Source organism: Heterodontus francisci, chromosome 14 (genome assembly GCF_036365525.1).
Source record: "Heterodontus francisci isolate sHetFra1 chromosome 14, sHetFra1.hap1, whole genome shotgun sequence".
In the NCBI taxonomy this organism is placed as follows: Eukaryota; Metazoa; Chordata; class Chondrichthyes; order Heterodontiformes; family Heterodontidae; genus Heterodontus; species Heterodontus francisci.
The window spans coordinates 67,971,063-67,991,921 of record NC_090384.1 but is presented as its reverse complement, the minus strand read 5'-3'; the positions used below and the strand labels follow the sequence as shown (position 1 = coordinate 67,991,921).

General features: G+C 41.5%; 1 protein-coding gene across 4 annotated transcripts in view; it reads right to left on the bottom strand.

The window, feature by feature from the left end:
- chka (choline kinase alpha) overlaps positions 1-20,859 on the bottom strand; it is a 67,833-nt gene that overhangs the window by 3,260 nt on the left and 43,714 nt on the right. For all 4 annotated transcript variants that reach the window (XM_068046399.1, XM_068046400.1, XM_068046402.1 and 1 more), the window contains 7 exons: positions 19,800-19,933; positions 17,760-17,864; positions 13,841-13,899; positions 13,486-13,573; positions 12,101-12,209; positions 3,005-3,111; positions 131-212 (listed from right to left, as the gene is read on the bottom strand). In XM_068046399.1, coding sequence (XP_067902500.1) covers positions 131-212; positions 3,005-3,111; positions 12,101-12,209; positions 13,486-13,573; positions 13,841-13,899; positions 17,760-17,864; positions 19,800-19,933 — 684 coding nt within the window. The remainder of the gene's footprint in view (positions 1-130; positions 213-3,004; positions 3,112-12,100; positions 12,210-13,485; positions 13,574-13,840; positions 13,900-17,759; positions 17,865-19,799; positions 19,934-20,859) is intronic.

Here is a 20,859-nt window from a genome sequence, read left to right as displayed (position 1 = left end):
TCTCCTATTATGGAGAAAATGTTTTATTCCAATAACCAAACTATTACTTGTTTGTATAAGAAATGTATAAAAGTAAATGAAAGCCACTAGTGCCTGTGTTTCAAACATTTAACCATTATATTTCACTCACCAAATATCCAAATTCAATTGCTGAAATCCGAGCCTGAATAATGGACCACAGGCCCCAAAAGAAATGTGATGCCAGTGCATATCTGGAAAGTTTAAATACATACAATATCAATACATGTGCACAGTTGAATTAACAGATCACAAAGGAATAGCTTTACTTAACACAACAATGTAGGAATGTACAGGACTGGAAAGGACCATGACATACCATTTCACTAGTCCCAGAATTCCAAATGTACCATATACACACTCTCATTATCCTCATTAGTACTTTTTGTCACTGAAAAGCTATCCTAATTTGCCAATTATTCATCTCCACAAGCTTATTTCAAAAGCTGATGTGTATTTAAATATTTCAAGAACAATGTACCATAAGTATCTTAGATACAACTTATTTGCTAATTACTTGATTAAAATGGTTAAATGCATTACAATGAAAATAAAATCTCAATTTTGACCAGTGATGTCTTAGTTATTAAAATATCACTTAAAAGCTTGCTAGAATTACGATTTCTGATCTGCAGTTGGGATGATGGAAGCTTGTAAAATGCAGATCTGGCTGTGTTGCTTTTGCTGCCTATTGATTTATCGTGTTATAGGCCACATTCCTTGTGCTTTAAATCACAGCATAGGACAGATTTTATATTTTAAAAACCATTTGGAAGCAACAGAATTTAAAAGAAACTTACACAGTAAAAAAAAAAGCTATATTTCATATACTTTTGATTCAGAGAATGCTCTGAATGACAGATAATAGTGTGCCAGAGGACTTCAGATTACACTGGGTTCAATAAGGTCCTTACAGCACTAGAGGTTGGGTTTGAATCCAGCTGGATCCAATGGGATGAAAATCAACTTTGTCTCTGCTAACTGCAATGATCTTAACTGACCTCAGAACATTTCCAAATTGACCGCATAGATGACACAAAGCTGATCATAATTCAGCACAGATGATACCACTGAATTTAAAAATTAGAATACTGAAAAGGATACAGAGTGTGGGTAATGAAAAATTTCACACAGGCGCATTTAAATATTTGAAAAGAATGATGTGCCATAGGTATCCCAGTTTCCTTTCCTAGGGGCTTCTTTTCTTAAGATTTGTTGTTGGAGGAGGAGCTTTATTGTGCATCTGGCCAAATGGTACTTGGAACAAGGAGTGCTTGAAGTCCAGGGTTAATTAGATAAACTTTCAGATCAAACATTAAGCAGGCAGTGCTTTATTAGCATCCACCAAGTTCTCAGTGCACTCATCTTACTTGATGTTGTGCCGTCAATTGCACTTACATATTGTGCTTAATCTCCAAGCTCACATTGGGCCTGGTGTTGGTAGCACATAATTGCATGTTGTGACTGCTTACAAGGGGTACAGCCTCCTAAATATAACTAGCCACATGTTGAAATATTCATTTCAGTAGCCTTCACAATGGCTAATAAATATTATGTATATTTCAGCCTCTGCAAACAGTATTTGGGCAAGAATGATGCGCAAAAAGCAAAAACCAGTGGCTGGCACAATAAATTTTGGGGCAGGAACCACAGTCCGTGGCAGGATAACACTCAAATCCCTCATTCAATGGCTGGCAAAGTAGCGATGATGCAGGTGGTTAGTAAGGAAGGGAATCCTGCTGCCTCTCCGGCCACAGCATTGAAGCATACTTGGAAGGAAGTGGAGGAAAAGGCTGAAAGGGTGCAACGGAGTCTAATGCCACTGGCACACTGCAATGCTGTCCATGGTCATTACCAGGTCATTACACCTGTACTTGCAAACATAGATGGTTGGGTATCAGCAGATAGCCACAGTCAACCTTTAGTGCAGCCTGACCTGCCTAATATTTTCCATTAGTCATCCGTTTCCAAAGAAAAAAAAAAGTGAGCCAATAGACACTGGATTTGGAAATCCATTGTACCATTAATGTAGATATACAAGAGCAGATTTTAATTCAGGGTAGTAGTAGTAGTAGTGTGGTTGGGATAGGGAGGAGAAGTGGACAGCAAACTGTCTGGACCTCTACACTACAAGCCTTGGGATCAGGTACCAACACCAGGCCGCTGTGCTGTGCTTTGGCGATCTTGATCGGGACGCGTGGGACTGGTCCTTAGCAGACAGATCTAAATTGCCTTTCAGAGCCCGAGAAGAATACTTCTGTTCCTCCTAGGCCCACAAGAAATAAAAAGGTAAAATACTTACCACTAGGCTTCCCCAACAGAAAACTCACTTCCACTTCTTGCTCAGACAGCTGAGTCAAAACCAATGCACATGCAAAAAAAGTACCCTGCTGACTGTTTGTGGGCATTCCTTCTGCCTACTCAGCAGAGCAGCTTAAAATTCCAATCAGTCAACTTTAGGGTGGGTAACCTGGGGAATTTTATCTACCCACCTATCCAAAGTTTCAGAAGTATCCTTAAAATGGTGCTACAAATCTTACAAAGGGCACTCCTCAAAAGTAATATCCCAGTATGGGCACCCATTTTCCATGACAGCTAGCTGACTAAATGCTCGAACATTAAGTAGTCTGAAATCTGGTATAGCAGCTCTCCCCCCATATTTCTGATCAGTTACGTGCCCTTTGTGTTCATTAATTTTGTATAACCAATCGGAAAATCTACAAAGGTGTTCAATTTCCCTAATACTGGCACGCCCAATCTAGATCAGCATAAAAAATTCAAAGTAGTAGGTAGTAAGTTTACTTTAATTGCAGCCATTTATTTGTTAAGTGAATTGATTCACTGGAATGTTTTCTCACTTTGAAATTTGGTTTTACAAGTTCACGATAAGCAGGTTGCACTTTTTAAAACATACTTGTGTGTACTGAACTGCACAAAAGATAAACAAAGGTTATTTTTTAAGAAAAGTACCAATTATAATAATTACCTATTTATTTCTTCCAGCATTTGGTCCTCCATAGTTGCCATCTGTTTGTCATCTAAGTTGTCAAATTCATTCTGGTACTCAGCATGGTAAACTCTGATAAAGTGGAGCTGTCATGGAATACAACAATAAAATAGATTTTTTTTTAATGATAAACCAGACTGGTATGCTTTATTATAATGGTCTGGAACAAGGGTAACCAAATTAAACAAAGCAAATGCTATTTGTAGATCTTTTAATTTGTTGGTTGGACCTCATTCGTAAAGTCCAAATCAGAACACTCAGACGTTAGTAACCGCAGTTTGAGATATGTGCAGACTAGAAAAAATTAATCCCAAGCACTATTTTGTGTTAAACCACAATTACAAGATAAAAGGCATTACCGGTACAATTTGGTAAAAAGCAAGTTCAGAACTGATGTTAGGAAGCACTTCTTCAGACACAGCATAATTATTACCCAGAATGGTTTTCCAAGTGGAAAGGTAGATGCAAACACAAGTTGAATATTTAAGAAACAACTGGATGTTTTGATATATGGAATTGTAGTTTTAATGGGGATGAGGTAGATGGGCCAATTGCCTCCCTCATCATTATTATCTTTCTGATCTTTGTGCAATAAAACATCCAACCTGCATTGCTTTATATTAAACAGAAATTTCTGCAGAATTTTTGGATCTTGTAAATAAAAGCTCAAACTGACATTTTGAAGAAATTTAACATTAAACTGGTCTGATACAATGAGGTCTATTTTCCATTAATAAAGTGCCTGGAGCTTCACTTCCCCAAACTGGGAAAGGCTAACCATGTTGGATCCTCCAGAATCAAAACTCACTTACCTGGCAAGACGGGCTCCCACCTACAGGCCCAATCTAAGCTGACTGTTACTTAATTCTCAATTTGGGTGACTGAAAATTGAAAGGACAGAAAATAATGTGCCTCATTAGTCCTTAAAGGACTGTGCACCCAAATTCTTCTGCAGTCTTTTCAAAAAGGGAGCATGGAGCAAAAGAACTGACTGGCAAAGAAAACAGTGGAGGATAGAACGAATAGAGGCAGGAAACTTGAGTCTGAGGGCAAGTGGTGTCATGGTGCGGCACTGAAACCCTTGGATTCATGATTACAATGTGGAGGGACTACTGCATTTGTTGGTGCAAGGAGAGTTGTGATACTTCTCAGCATCCTCCCCAGGGAACAATCATGTATCATGCTTTACAGCAGGTGGCAGCTAGAATCAATACCATATAGACTACCAACTGGGTCCAGGAACAGATGCAGAAGATGATGGCATGCATTAAGGAAGCTAGACTGCCCAATAGTACTATTTACCAGGCAGGTTGTTGAAGTAAACTTTTTCCCTCCATACATGCTGCTGGCATAGGCCAAGCTTCAGAAATCAGTTCTCTCATGGCTTACCATGCACAACCATATACTGGCAGGACACACATTCAAGCAGCAAGTGACACATTTCAACTGCAAATTACAACTGAAAACAAAGTGACATTCTCAAAAGACTTCAGACATTATGGGCTAAATTTTCACACTGGTGACAAGAACCAGGACTGTTCCTGGTGTTACAAGATTGTTTCAGTTTGTTTTGTAAAATCTGTTTTAAGAACTTATATTTGAATTATGGACATTGAGCCATCTGGAGATTGCTGAACTTTGTGTTTTTTTAAAAAAGGGGAAGGTCAACTAGTAAACAAGCCTTACTAGCAGTCATCTGTTTTCCAGTAAAAACTGGAAGGTTTTTTTGGGTTGAAGAAAGAATGACAGGTTAAGATTTACACATGTCACAGGACTTGCTGTTGAACTCCTAAGACTAGTGGCCAACTATTTTTCCCCTGACTCTGAAGTAGTAGAAACAGTGTTGGAAGCAGTCTCCAACAGGGTATTGTTAGCAAAGATACAATTAGAACAGAGGAAACTTGAATTTGAGGAAAGAGAGGGAAAAAGAAAGAGCCTTCCAGAAAGAACGTGAAGAAAAAGAGTGACAGCGGGAAATTGCGAGAGCGCGCTAGAGGGAATGCGCAAGAGTGGGAACACGAGAGAGAGAACAAATGAACGCAAAGAGTTCTCCGGAAGGAATGCGAAGAAAGAGAGCTTAAGTGGCTTGAGTTAACTAGGGGACGACATAGTAACCCCAGTGAAAACATGGCCAATATGGAGGAGCATAATTCAGGGCTGGGTACAGAATTGTTAAAACTAGCTCAACTAATTCCAAAATTCAATGAGGAAGATGTAATTTTGTGTCCTTTGAGAAACTGGCAAGGCAGCTAAAATGGCCAGCTGAGACCTGGCCTCTTTATTACATAGCATGCTAACTGGAAAAGCCCATGAGGTTTATTCCCTGTTGCCAGATGAGTGTTTATCAAATTATGAACTGACAAAAAATGCTATCCTCAGGGCATATGAATTAGTACCCAAAGCCCATCGCCAAACGTTTAGAACCCTCAAGTAGCAAGCTTATCAAACTTAGCTGCAGTTTAAAAGAAGTAAGCAGCTGGCTTTTGACTAGTGGCTGAGGGCTCTTAAAGTACAGCTCAGCTATGAAAATCGCAGAGAAGTAATTCCGATAGAGGAATTTAAAACCTCTTTCCCACTCTCCATAAAGACCCATGTAGAGGAGCAGCAGGTTCAGGGAGCTCAGCAAGCAGCTGTTCTGGCCGATGAGTTTGCTTTAATTTACAAGTCAGTCAGTTTGCCAGGGGAGAACCTTTCCGAGTCACCGCCACAAATCCAAAAGGGACAAAGGGTGGGAAGGTGATAGGAGCCCAAGCAGTCCTGGGACAGAAAGGAAAGCAGGAGACACAGGAGGCCCTCCTCTAGCCAAAAAGGAAGGTGCGGTGAGCAGGAGTGAGGCCTGGAGACCTGTGTGCTTCCATTGTAATAAAGCAGGGCATTTAAGAGATGACTGCTGGAAATTAAAGGAAAACCCTATAGGGTTAATCAGGGCACACCTGCTCAGTCAGGATGATGTCTTTAACTGCAGTAAGAGTGAGACCCAGGATGTCTACTGCTACAAGTGCAGGAAAAGTTAATAGGGTTCCTGAAGGTTATCAGAGTTTCATATCTTCAAAGGAGAGTAACCCCATACCCCTTGAGTGTGGCAAGCAAGCCCATAGTAATTCTCAGGGACACAGGGACCATTAGATCCTTTTACTGGGAAAAGGCCTGACCTTTCCCCCCCAGATAGTGCAGTGAACACCAGAATGGTGGTGAATGGTATTGAAGGGCAGTGTATGCCTGTGTGCCAGGTGCACCTGGAGTGCGACCTAGTTTCGGGACCGGTGACCGTAGGGATTGTCCCTAGTTCGCCAGTGGACGGGGTTGACCTGCTCCTAGGTAATGATCTGGAGGGGGCAAAGGTGATAGCCCTCCCCAGTAGTGAAAGAAAGACCGCAGGAGGTCAGGAGAGACAGGGCAGTGGCAGGAGACGGACCCTTGCAGTTTCCTCGAATGTGTACTGGATCAAGCCATGATCAAACCAGCTCCCCCAGAGAAGACTGCATTGGCACTGCAGGCAGATGATCAGGTCTTTCCATCTGATACTTTCTTGGAAAATTAGGAAACCCAGGGAATGAATTAAATGGATTTTCCCTAGCTGAGGCTCAGCGAACCGACCTAGTATTGAGAGAGCTAGCACAGGCTGCCCAGTCTGAAAGTGAAGCAGACAGAGTTCCTGATTGCTACGATTTAAAGAATGGGGTACTGATGAGGAAATGAAGTTCTTCTCAGACCTGAGAGCAAGGAGTGGACAGCAGTTCACCAGTTAGTGGTGTCGCAGAGGTACTGGAGAGAAATATTAAGAAGGGTCCATGAGACTGCAGTGGCTGTACATGCCGGTATACGAAAGACCAAAGCCCGCACAAGACAGCAGTTTGACTGGCCAAATCTCCACAAAGATGTGGTGGAGTACTGCAGGAATTAAGGGGAAACCCCAACCTATAATGAAACCTGCAACCTTAAGTCCTGTACCGGTGTTAGGAGGACCCTCCAGCAGAGGGCTGGTGAACTGTAAGGGACCCCTGCTGAAAACAAAAAGGGACAGGCAGCCACAAGGTTGACAAAAGGTTAGACAAAGAGGGGGAAAAAGTGACCAAGATGGCCGGTTAAAGGAGGTCTGGGAGGAATCCAGGATGAAAACTCTTACCCTCCAGTTAGCCAACCCCAAAAAATGTGAAAAGTTAGCCTCCACATCCTCCTATGTAAATGCAGACACTAGAAGCACCCCACCAGAGTTTCTAACAGGATTTACAGGAACCTGCGGAGACAAAGAAAGACCTCTAGGAGGCAGAGAAACTGAGGGCGATGCCTCACCTAGTCAAAGTGCCACAGGGCAGTGCAGTAGAGCCTGCACAAATACCTGCTGGCAGGAGTGTCCCGGAAGACAAAGGAGTGATTAGCAAAGAATCCACCCCCACAGTCAGAAAAAAATGAACCACCCATGACTCAGCAAAGCACTGAAAGAGTTCAGGATAGACCAGTCCACTATGGAGTCTCCTGAAAAAAAAACATTCCAACTCAGGGCTAATTAAACCCAACCATCTCAAAGATTCTAGGCAGCCATGGAACCGGGCAATTTGAAGAAAAACTTCCCCAAGGAACCACATGTTTATTAGGAAGCCAAAAAAGGGGCAATTTTAACAAGTTTTAGGATTTGTGAATGAATGAGAGAAATGCATGTTTTCTCCCCCGTAACACATTTTTTCTCGACCCTTTGAATGAAATGCGCTTTCTGCAAATCGCATTTCATTCCGCTGGGTGTGGAGGTGCCATGCTCGGCCCCCACCTGCCAAGAACGATGCACATTAATTTCTAACTGTTGCTGCAGCAAGGAAATGATTTACTAAACAGATGAGCCGCAGCTGGAAAAGACAGTTGCATATTAAAAGACAGTGCTTGAAAGGACAAAGGGCCATTCCCTGACACACTGAAACCAGAATGGACCTTGATCACCAGGTAGTGGGTGTAAGAGGAGCATTTCAGAGACTGCTAAGGAGATCTAACCAGTCCTGAATTGTACCATCTGGTCACATGTCTAACTGGCTGTTACAGGGGTTTTTTGAACTAGTCAGAGAGTTTGAACTCAAAGACTGTTTGCTCCTGGATTGAAAATATCTCTGTCTGCTCCCATCTCTTTCTCACAAGCCTCTGAATCCACTGAAGACACATGAACCCCAAGAGAGAAAAGTCTCCTACAGCGAACAAGGTTTAAGAATAACACTGGGACCCAGCAAGAACTACCTACAATCAAGGACTCTACAGAGAGCTCGAAGAACCGTAACCAAAGCTCTTCAGATATTGCCTCAAACATTTTCCACTTTATTTTTCTTCTGTTCTTTTCTGTCTCTATTTGCATGGGTGTATCGTGTGTGCATGCTAGCGTGGGCGCGTCGTGTATCTGTAGGCATCAACCGAATTAGAGTTGAAGTGCAAGTTTAATAACTTTCAACTTTTCTTCTTTAAACCTAAGAAAGCCTGTTTGTGCTGGTTTCTTTGCCTTATAGTTGGAAAGCAGTGAACAAGGATTCACCAAGGGGGAGCTCAAAACACGGTGTGTTTAAAATTAAACCCTGTTATTGTGAGACCAGGTGAAGGCTGAGAGGGAACCCTAGACACCTTTCTCACCTGGTCGTAACACTACCCAGACTGATCTTCAACATTGTCTGGAAGGGACTGTTCTGGGAAGCTCCTAGTGACAGCCGCCTTTTTGCATTTGGGACATCTTTCCATACCTTCTTTTCAGCACAAGTTTTTAAAAAATTCCTTCCATTTTTTTGTAACAGCTGTAAACAAAAATCCCTCTCCTCCCCGCCCCCCCCCCCCCCCCCCACACCGGTTAACTGGTTGTGTGTGTGGGTGAGAGAGAGAGAGCGAGAGGGGGGGTGCTGGGATAAATAAGGGATATTAATATTTCCATTTGTGTGTCTGCTTTACTTCATTATTGGGTAAGACTTGGTTTATAATAAATGGATAGTTTAGTTGTTTATGAAAGAAACCTGGTTGGTGTGCTTTATTCTGGGAGAAAAAATAGAGTATCTAACTGACGGTTAGGTTGGCAGACAGGCTTGTGAAGCTGGTGGGCCAGAGGCCTTTCAGCTAGAGAGCAGTAGCTGACTGCAGTAAAGAGTAAGTAACTGAGGGTGCTTCAACATGAAGATGTCCTCTCACCAACTTTTAAAAACAAAATTCAAATAAAAATAGAAAAAGCAGCCAGGCCACCACTGTGGGTGGGGGTGGAGAGTCCCTCTATAGAGCAGCCTTCAGCTGCACCCGCACCCAGGCAAGCAGGGAGGGCCTGTAGGCCTGCCTGGAGCACTGGCATGCCATCCTGCCGCTGGGTGCCCACCTTGAGGCGGTTAACCTGCTCCTGTCGCGTTGGGAAACCGGAGACCAACTGGAAAATCCCAGTTGGCCTCCTTTAACTATTGTTAACAGTGCTCTTAAATGACCCTAATTGGCTGCCCTCCTTGTGGGGGACAGGCAGCGTTGTCAAGCCCTGAACCCACCTCCCCCAAAATAGCTGTCGCCAGGAACGGAGTCAGCAAACTGGCACGCTGGAATACATTGGTATTTTTGGGCTCCGTCTGTCTCAGTTCCTGACATTGGTGGGCTCTAAAATCCTGCCCTGTGGATGGAATTTTCCCTGGTAAGGGTAAGTGTATTTGGGTGTGTGCAGGGAGTTAAATCCTCAGTGATGTCAGGTTGGGAATTCCTCCCACTTCCAGGTTTGAAGGAGAGTGGGGAACCCCTGTGCAGCTGTTGGGTAAGGTAATTAAATATTATAATAGGTGCTTAACATAAAAACACAAGAAATAGGAGCATGAGTAGACTATATGGCCTAGTGAGTCTGCTCCGCCATTCAGCATGATCATGGCTGCTCTTGGGCTTCAATTCCACTTTCCCACCCACTCCCCATATCCTTTGATTCCCTAAGACACCAAAAATCTGTCTATCTCAGCTTAAATATATTCAGCAATGGAGCATAAACAACCTTCTGGGTGAGAATTCCAAAGATTTACAACCCTAGGTGAAGTAATTTCTCATCTTAGTAGTAAAATGATCGGCCCCTTATCCTGAGACTGTGCTCCCATGTTTTTGATTCCTCGATCAGTGGAAACAATCTCTGTGTCTTCCCTATCCAGCCCCTTCAGAATCTTGTATGTTTCAATGAGATCGCCTCTCATTCTTCTAAACTCCAGAGTATAGGCCCAATTTACTCAGCCTCTCATCATAGGACAACTCCCTCATCCCAGGGACCAATTTACTGAACCATCGCTGTACCATCTCCAATGAAAGTACATCCTTTCTTAAATGTGGAGATCAAAACTGCATAGTGTTCCAGATGTGGTCCCACCTAAACCTTGTACAATTGTAGCAAGACTTCTGCATTCCTGTACTCTAATCCCCTTGCAATAAAGGCCAATATGCCATTTGTCTTCCTAATTGCTTGCTGTACCTGCATGTTAACTTTGTGATCCTTGTACAAGCATACCCAAGTCTCTTTGAACATCAACACTTCCAAGTTTCATTACTTAAAAAAAAAATCTGCTTTTCTATTCTTACGACCAAAGTGAATAACTTCACACTTCCCTACATTATACTCCATCTGCCATCTTGTTGCCCATTCATTTAACCTTTTTTTTTTATTCATTCATGGGATGTGAGCATTACTGACTAGGCCAGCATTTATTGCCCTCGAGAAGGTGGTGGTGAGCTGCCTTCTTGAACCGCTGCAGTGCTTGGGGTGTAGGTACACCCACACTGCGGTTAGGGAGTTCCAGGATTTTGACCCAGCGACAGTGAAGGAACGGCAATATAGTTCCAAGTCAGGATGGTGTGCAACTTGGAGGGGAACTTGCAGGTGATGGTATTCCCATGCATCTGCTACGCGGCACTTCTAACTGAAGATGGATACAAATGCTTCAGCTTTGTCTTTTGCACTGATGTGCTGGGCTCCCCCATCGTTGAGGATGGGGATATTTGTGGAGCCTCCTTCTCCTGTTAGTTGTTTAATTGTCCACCACCATTCACGAGGGAATGTGGCAGGAGTGCAGAGCTTATATCGGATCCATTGCTTGTGGGATCACTTAGCCCTGTCTATTGCATGCTGCTTCTGCTGTTTGGCATGCATGTAGTCTTGTGTTGTAGGTTCACCACGCTGACACCTCATTTTTATGTAAGCCTGTTGCTGCTCCTGGCGTGATGGTAATGGTAAAGTGGGAGATATGCTGGGCCATGAGGTTAGAGATTGTGGTTGAATACAGTTCTGTTGCTGCTGATGGCCCACGGTACCTCATGGATGCCCAGTTTGGAGTTGCTAGATCTGTTCACCATTTAGCACAGTGGTAGTGCCACACAACACAATGGTGGGTATCCTCAATGTGAAGACAGGACTTTGTCTCCACAAGGACTGTGCAATGGGCACTCCTACTAATATGGTCATGGACAGATGCATCTGCGACAGGTAGATTGGTGAGAACGAGGTCAAGTAGGTTTTTCATTCTGGTTGGTTCCCTCACCACCTGCCACAGACCCAGTCTAGCAGCTATATCTTTTAGGACTCGGTGCTACCGAGCCACTCTGGGTGATGGACATTAAAGTCCCCCACCCAGAGTACATTCTGTGCCCTTGCTACCCTCAGCGCTTCTTCCAATTCGTATTCAACATGGAGATGCACTGATTCATCAGCTCAAAGGGGCGGTAGATGCTGATCAGCAGGAGGTTTCCTTGCCACTGGTTGACCTGATTCTAAGAGACTTCATGGAGTCCAGAGTCAATGTTGAGGACTCTCAGGACAACTCCCTCTTGGCTTTATACCTCTGTGCCACCACCTCTGGTGGGTCTGCCCTGCCGGTGGGACAGGACATACCCAGGGGTGGTGATGTCAGGGATATGCAAGGTTTGATTCTGTGAGTATTGCCCTATCAACAGTAACCTACTAAAAAGTGAATGATTTACCACCAGCATGATGATTGAAAACTTTAAGCTAAGATGTAGAATCATTACTGATTGTGCTCCGGAATTAAATAATTTTGTGCACGGCAAATAGGATTAAAAAAAGGACTCACTTGAAAGTCCAGTACTCAAAGAACATACCTGCTGCATTTTGGTCGGGTAATTCTTGATATCAGCTTTGAAAAATGGATACTCATCACAATTGTAGTCATACATCCATTCACAGAAGTGATTCCCAAAATCAAACCCTCTAGAATACAAAAGAAAATTATGTGCAACTGTATTGCTTTATTTATTCAGAAACACACTCATTACTGCATGCAATGAAGAACCAAGAATTGTCACAGCCAAATATTTATGGTGATCTTGTATTAATGTTAGGGAACTGCTCACAAAAATAGATAACCGTTACTATAAGTAAGGTTACTTAATAGCCTACTAGCACCTTCTGAGAATATCTACTTTATACATAGCTCACATTCCTCACTAACCGAAGACCCATTTAACCATTAACCAAGACTCAGTTAATCATGTGAAGTCAAAGGAGGGAATTTTATGCTCTCCCCTGTGTTGGGTTTGGAGGCGGGGTGAGCATATAATCAGGCAGGATGGTGGCAGGGGGGAACCCCATCACCTTTCCACCTCCACCCAAATTATGTCCAGGGCGGGAAGGCCTGTGAATGTGCCAATTGTGGCCCTTAAATGGTCAATTAATTCCCAATTAAGGGCCTCATCCTGCTGCCAGAATTAGCCCAGCAGTGGGCAGATGAGTCTGTCGCTATATGGGGAGCATACCAAGCAAACCCTTACGGGTTGCTTGCTGGCTCCAGGACAGGGGTCCCTCATTAATAGGCACTTAGTGCCTGAACGAGGGACCCAGCATCGGGAAGGGTGGCCCACTGAGAGCCACCCATTTGCTCTTCCTGCCGACCCTACAAAACCCCTCCCAGTGAGACTTACCTATGGCCTGGGTTCAGGGCCTTGAGGGAGTAGAGTACTGGCAGCAACCACCGCCAGTGCAGTGGCGCTCCTCACTTAAAGAGCTGCTGACCTCCGAATGGCCAGCAGCTCTCAGCAGGTGGGGCTTCCATTGCTGGGGTCCTTGATCCCAGGGAAGGCCTACAGTTAACTATTTAGGTGCCCAACTGGCACCAGATCCGGCAGGCTATCCCCGTCGCCCGGATAAAATCCAGCCTTAGTTTTTATACTAAATTGAACACAGTCTCTGAAACCATAAGGTTCCTTGCAGTAATATTCTCTGAACTGATGAAAGGCCCAATGAATCTTTTGGGACTTTATAATCAGGAGGAGATCTCCAACATCCAAAAAGAAATGCCATAAATACTCTCAAATTCCCAAGGTTAAGGGTTCAGCAGAATAGGTTGTGCAAATCATTCTAAAAGTTATGATTTCCTAAAATGATATTGCATAACCAGTGATAGCCAAGTAACCAATCTCATATCCTGAATTACAGTACAACTTCCTTTGATTAATCTCATCTGCATGTAAAACAGTACTACAATTACCTAAAGTTGTAACTGCTGTATTCAAAGTCAATGAGCATCAGCTTCTGATCGTCAGAGTCCTCAGTGTTGTTCAATAGCAGGAGATTACCTGGGATGAAAAGCAAAAGTCAAATGATATATTGGATACAGGCTGCACTGCCCCAACAATCTGCCATGATCCAATCTGTACTTTCATTTTCCACACCAGGTTATTGTCAAGATGCTGAGATATGACTTTAAAGTGAGGAATTTACACTTTGACCTGATTGGGCATTGCAAATATTTTCAAATTAAAATATCTTCCAAAAGAGTAAACATTGTAGCACAGCAAATGAAGCAACTTTTAATTTAATGCATAAAATCTAAACAATCTTACCTTCCTGACAGTCATTGTGACAGAAAACAATCGGTGAAGGAGTTGCTTGAAGCAAAGACCTGATCAGAATGAAAAAAAAAGTGTCACATTAAATTACATGGTAAAAAAGTTGTGCTCCCAATGCTGGATTTCCAAAAAACAACAGATACCACTCCCTTGGAATATTCACTGCTCTGTCTGAAAGGAACCATACTTTACCTTGACAGTGGACAGAATGTACTGACACGCCAGTTCATGTGAGGGATTGGCAGCAAAACAGGTACAAATCTCACTATTTAAAAGTTGTGCTCATTAGAAGCACTTTTTCAATTTAAAACATTCAAGCTATCTTCTCCATAAAACGGTAGATAAAAATTTGTTATTTCTGGTAGTAGTAACTGCCGCATTCACAGCAAATTGCACAATTATAAACAGAGCTTTAATTAGAAACTAGCAGAGATGCACAAAACATTTGCGGTCAAATTAGTACCTTTATTCCAACAGTACATCTTTAAATACAGATTTCTTGTTATTCTTTCACCAAAGACTAACAATCAAAATTTCTCTCTGGAAAAAGCTACATAAAGCTATGCAAGTGGAAAAACAGGCTTAGGAATATAAACACAAATCTTGTTAAGAGTCTGGCCTTGTTACCAGTTAATAGTCAAAGAATATGAAAGTCTAATTGGGAACTGTATTCTCCTGAGTTGAAAAAGCAGGTTCAATATTATTTGAGGAATAAACACTATTTCCTTGAAATTTGCCTGTTATAATTTCAGCATTGCTCATCAAAGAAAACAGCTTCCCAACTACCAATCTTGTTCCATGACAAAGTTCTTGTTTAGAATTCAAGTTTCGTAGCAACATTATAACTGCTCTGGCCTGGAGTCCAAGTTTGTGCGGTGGCATGTGTCATAACTCTGGAGCGTAGAGACGGTTATCATCTTCTTTGTCTACAAAATCAACACTGATGTATTCTTCGAATTCACCGGACAGCTTTTCCAGAACTTTTTTATTCAAATCTAGTGAATCTTCACTTTTAGCACAAAGAATAGCTTTCAAATAATAAGTTGCATCAAATAATTGTTTCTGCCATTTTGTCACACTTAACAATTCCATCATCTCATCCATCCCTCCCATGCCATCCCATTCCTTCCATCAGTCTCACACCACCGCCCTCATGTTCTCCAGCCAGGGTAATTTTGTTGTTGGGCTCCCCTCATCTTCTGCTGTTTTTGTTCTCCACCAACCCCCCCTACCGCCACCAACCATTGGCAGCTACATGTGCATCACACGCTCCAGTCCTCCATGGGGTCCATATGCCTCCGCCTGTGCCAGGCACTGTCCACCAAATAAATCTGCCAAACACGCTCCTTAAAATGATCAAAATAGTCCGGACAGACAAAAACTGAGTCTTATTATAGATTTCTTTGATCTGAAATAAATATTGCCAGGACATTCCCTGTTCTGGCCAGTTTTAGTGCTTTGTTCATATATTTGAAAAAAGATTGGATATTTTATTCATGGCTTAAGTGTTTTATAGCTATTAGGATATACTTGAATTTTATGCACATGCACTCCTAGTGTGAGGGCTCAACTGCTTAGGTTAGGAGGGCTGCAGATCAAGAAATCACAGGTATACCCCATATGCCCATTGTCTGCTCATTCATAGATGAAAGATCCTGAGGAACTTGTCTGCGATTATTCCCAGTGAGCAAGGCTCAATGTTGGCATCATGCATTCATCACATTTACCCTACTGTACCAAGCCAGGCGATGCCTAATGTTGCACAGTTTCGGTTGAAATCAGCTAACCCCAGAAGATATAGTAACAAGGCTTCTGAAATTGAACTTAGTATAAAACACCCACCACTGCAGATGTGTACTGGAGAGCTTTTGAAAAGAAGGAACCTATCTCTGGAGTGAATGCTATGTGGGAAGCAACAGCATAGGCAGCATTAGTTTTAGTCTCCCTAAGAAGCCCCATTGCAATTCCACAGTGGGCAGGCAATTAACTGCCCACCATCAGGGACTCAGTCCCTTAAAGGGACTAGCGCCTACCTCTAAGAACTGCCAGCCAATCGGAAGGCTGCCGTGACTCTCCAGTACTGGCAGCATTTTAGGCAGCAGTGGTCACTGCCGGTACTGCAGGTGGCCCTGCAGCATTGAGGACAGAGAAGAATCCGGGAGAGTCGTTGTGGCCATTTAGGCAGGCCTCAGCAACGGGGTGGGGATGAAGGGGTAGGGTTGCAATCACTGCCAGGGACCCTGGATAACCCCACTAGGAGGCAAACAGGTAACACCTGGTGGTGTCTCCCTGCAGCGGCTGGCCCCTCTATCTTCTATTAAATTGAGGTGCAGGCAGGAAGAGGCCTTTAATGGTCTTGATTGGCCTGGGGTGGGTTGCTCGCTCTGGATGAACTTGGAAGGCGAGAGACACTCCGTCCCCCGCCTTCTGATGCAATTTTATGGACCCTGCCCAAACTCCTTTCCCATCCCAATTCAAAAATTAAAATGATACTTTTAAAAATAAGGCAGTTTTGCAGATGCGAATAACGTTGAAGGATAAATAGAATGCAAGATTCCCACATCCATATGCTATTTCACACTTGCTGCTAGTTGTGGAATGCTGGGACATCATTTATAATAAATATCATGCCATATTGATAATCGGAGAAACCAAACAACGAGGCCATGTGTTACAGTTGATATACAAAATTCAAAGAATAAACTGATTCAAGGGCACATAAAATCTACCCTTATTGTAGCATTTTTGCATTAATTTATGTAATGACAGCCAAAGACTTGCAGGTGATGGGTAAATTGGCCACTGTAAATTGCCCCTAGTGTAGGTAGGTGGTAGGCAATATGGGATTACTGTAGGGATAGTATAAATGGGTGGTTGTTGGTCGGCACAGACTCGGTGGGCCGAAGGGCCTGTTTCAGTGCTGTATCTCTAAATAAATAAAAAAGGTGAAATTCAGCTTATAAAGCATCACTTCCTGGGGACACAGCATTTTTTGACTTAACATTTAAAGTTAGTAGACATGAGACTAGCGTGATTTGATGTACTAATGTGGGACTGAATTTTATGGGGCCCCGGAGATGTGTTTGGAGTAGGGGGGGCACCATAGAATTATGACAGGAGGCGGCGTGCCCGTTGCATCTGAATTTAGTTGGGAGCGGTATTCCCTTCCAGAGGCCAATTGAGGCCCTAGAGAGGCCACGTAACGATGCTTCCTGCCACTGCTAGAATTTAACCAGCGACGTGTGGGGCCTCCAACAGAAGCAGGGAGGGTTGGCCAGTAAAACAAGGCGATCTCCCTTTGGGCTTGGGGGTGAAGACCAATTTCCGGGTGACACAGGAAAGTGGTAGAGACTAACAAAGGAAACGTTAGTTTAAGACTAGTTAGCTTGAGAATGAGTGCTTGCTTACAACAGTGGTAGAGTCGTGTGTTTTATTATTTTCTGGTACAAGAAGTGTGGGAAATAGCTGAATCACACTGTGAAAACTGCATTCTTGTTCATTTGTGTATTCATATAAACAGATTTATTGATTTACAATCATGCTTAATTTTGCTGAACTATTTTTCAGTCCACCTTCCAAAAAATTAGAACACATGTAGCAACCATAGCCACTACAAACAGTAAGAGTTCTGTTATAATCTGCAGGTCACTAATTATTTAAACTAAATAATAGTCAGCAAAAATGCACTCCAGATCATAGAGACACAAGATCTGCTAATGAGATTGACTGCAGAGACTAAACCTGAAAGAATACAGTGTCAGAACTGTTAAATTTGTAAGAACTGTGAAATTCATAAGGCCTGTTTATAACAAACAAGTTCCACTCAATATGAATTCATTTGTTAAAATGTAAAATATAGTACTTTAGATTTTAAAGGCACAAATGCAAATGTATTAACTCAATAAAACCCTACCTCAGCTTCTCAATTTCCTGTGGCAGGTTGTAACTGAGAAGTTTGTGGAATGCTTTAACATGAGACTCTCTTGTGAAGCTGATTCGCATCACTTGCTGCAAGTACCTGTCATTAATGATAAATAATAAGTAAACACAATGTTGAGATAAAAGTCAACTGTACATAGCGATACAAATGCTTTGTTTCTAGGAAAGTACATTTAAGCTTGAATTGCAGAAAACAATGTAAGCATTGATATTTACAGTATATAATTCAAAAATAAATCCATAATCCTCAAAATATGCATAAATATAGAGAAGCAATGAAGAATTTTAAAGATTTATGGATTGTAAAATATAAATTAGTCTCAAACAGAACTGCACAAATAGCTTGAGTGTTCCTCTTGTTTTGGATTGTGCTTCTGAGGTAAGAATTCCTCTGGTTACTATTTGTAAAAAAAGTTGTAAATGTGTGTGTCAAGATCTCTGTTCACAATTTCTAGTAGAAATCTATTAGAAATATTAAGCAGCGGAAATCTTCACAAACACACTGACATCATTACTCCAAATACCATTCTGAAGAATTCTTAATGCTTTATGTTTTGTTAAATACAACTAAAACATCTAGATAAATCAAATTGGTAAACTGAAATTAAATGGCAAAGGTCGGATCTGTCCAAATTCATTATTTTATACAATAAACAGCAACCAAAAACTGCCACTTAATTTATTAAAGCAGAAAGTACCAAAAATTAAGGTCAAATTGTTGTTTAATTTCAGCTAGGCAGTAGTGTGTAGTATAACAATTGGCATCAGGATTTCCAGGCTGGGGTGGGTGGTGGTGATGTAAATAACTATGATACAGTTCCCTCTCCCGATTAGTGTTCAGTGAACAAAGCTGTATTTCTGTGAATGAGGATTCAAATAGGATTACACTTGGCTTGATGATCTCTCCAGGCAAATGGCCCAGTAACAATGATTTTCCTGGTTCTCACAAATAATGGCCATTTACAGAAGGTACCAGAAAGCCAATGTCCACATGGAAGCATGAACCACTGTTTTCAGGGGAAGAGGGTAAGGGAAGAGGAAAAAGTAACTCTGGAGGTAAGTACTATAAAATCTAATGTCTAAGCCATAACTTAAAGATGCTTTTATGACTGACAAACCAAGGATGCAACTTATGCACATTTCCACAAATGTCAATGGCAATATATTCTCAACCACTTATTGCAGACGTGAAGGTGTTAGCCCAATTTGCCCACTTAAAGTGGTGGATGGTAATTTCTCAGCTTATATAGAGGAGATACATACACATGGTTTTAGTGGGTGAGTGCCCAAAGTACTTAATTCAGCAAAACATAAAATGAAATAAAAACAAATAAACCTGCTCATGACAAAAAATATCTATTTTGGGTGTTCAACACATCTTGCAATTTGAATGAATAGATGACTGGTATTTTGATCTAGTTCACAGTATAAGAAAGATACGCGACTTCAAGAATTAACTGATTCATGCAGTCAAAATGTTCTTTTTATCGCAAGTGCAAGTACAGATGGTTATTGTGACTTAGCAACTCATTGTTATTTCTGCAAAATAAGTAAGTTTCTTTTGATTTCTTTAATTCCCTCTCCCCTCCCTTAGTGGTATTGACACTGAAATATCAGTGTTTTAAGAGGGTTTCAAGTGACAAGGAAATCTGTCAGTGTTTTCAAAGTTAATTTATTCCTTTCAAAATGCAATGATCAGAGCCATTAAATGGTAGGTACAGAAGATTAAGTAAGTGCACTTTAACATGAAAATAACAGTGCCTTTGAAATATGGCGAAAGAAATGATTATTGTTGGTCATAACCATGTAGTGGAAGTGGTGGGGACTGAAATTACAGAGTTACTTTCTACTTTAAAATCACAGAATTTATACACATACAATCTTAACTACGAACTAATCCAAATCTTCCATCAAATATGTAATTTCTTTGCCCATAAACCACAGTCAAGTTGAAGATAATACTCATATTTTGTATAGGTTATACCCAAGTTAAATATGCCAGTTAAGTACTCACTTCTCCATTGTACAAAACAACCACGTTGGCTCTTTGTTAAATGGCATCGTCATTCTATGGAATGTAGCCATCTTTTTTGCTATTTCTGCTGAAATACTTGGAATAGCCAATTCTCTGGTCTCCAATTTCCGACTCTAAAGTAGTGATACAATATTCATGTAATAAGTCAAATACATATAATATGCTGAATTCTAGCTGTTGTTTTACTCCAGTATGCATCATTTATAAACAATAAATCCCTATCTATGCAAACTGCCAGCGTACTGTCTGAATGCCCTTCTTACATTTTCAAATTCACACCTTTCCATACATTTAAATGCCAAATGCTTTTTATAACTTAACATTAGTCACTACTTCTATGTACATTGAGGATAAAATACAGGGAAGTGCAATCTCAAACCTGAAGAAAAGGGCAAGTATCTTTACCATTTCTGCACATTCATTTAAACATTTGATACTTCTGGCACAGATAGATGCTCGTTATTATACACTGTCTGACAAATGTTATTAGATATTGTCTGCAATCAATTTGTTGGTTACCAAATTGGTAATAAGGGATATACAAACACAGGAGAATATAATCCTTCCTAAATAATGTCGCTATTTGGTAACACTTGCAGCATACTTACAAACGCATGAAATTCTAAAGGAGGTCTAACTGAAGTGAGGTTCTTGTTCAAGTCTCATGAAATTTAACTCAGTAAATACCTAAATATCTTGTTGACTACAAATTATTTTCAAGCATTTTCTAACATATATTCAGTCATCATACCGCTCCGTAGTTTGGCACAAAAGACAATTTTCTTACTTCCAGATTGGGAATCAATTTCCATTTTGGGGGTAGGGGGTGGAATTTCATCCTTTGTGCAGCCAGGTGTTACTACCTTCATAAAATGCAACTGTAGTAGCTGCTTTTTTTTTTAAATTAGAGTTTTTTTGTTTAAATGTGCTCATTTAAGATTGTTCTTTTGGAAGAGATGCAGAATTTTTACTGTGAAACATCTAATAATAGCAACACTAACAGCACACAAATAATGGCTGGTTGCCAAAAATATTTTTT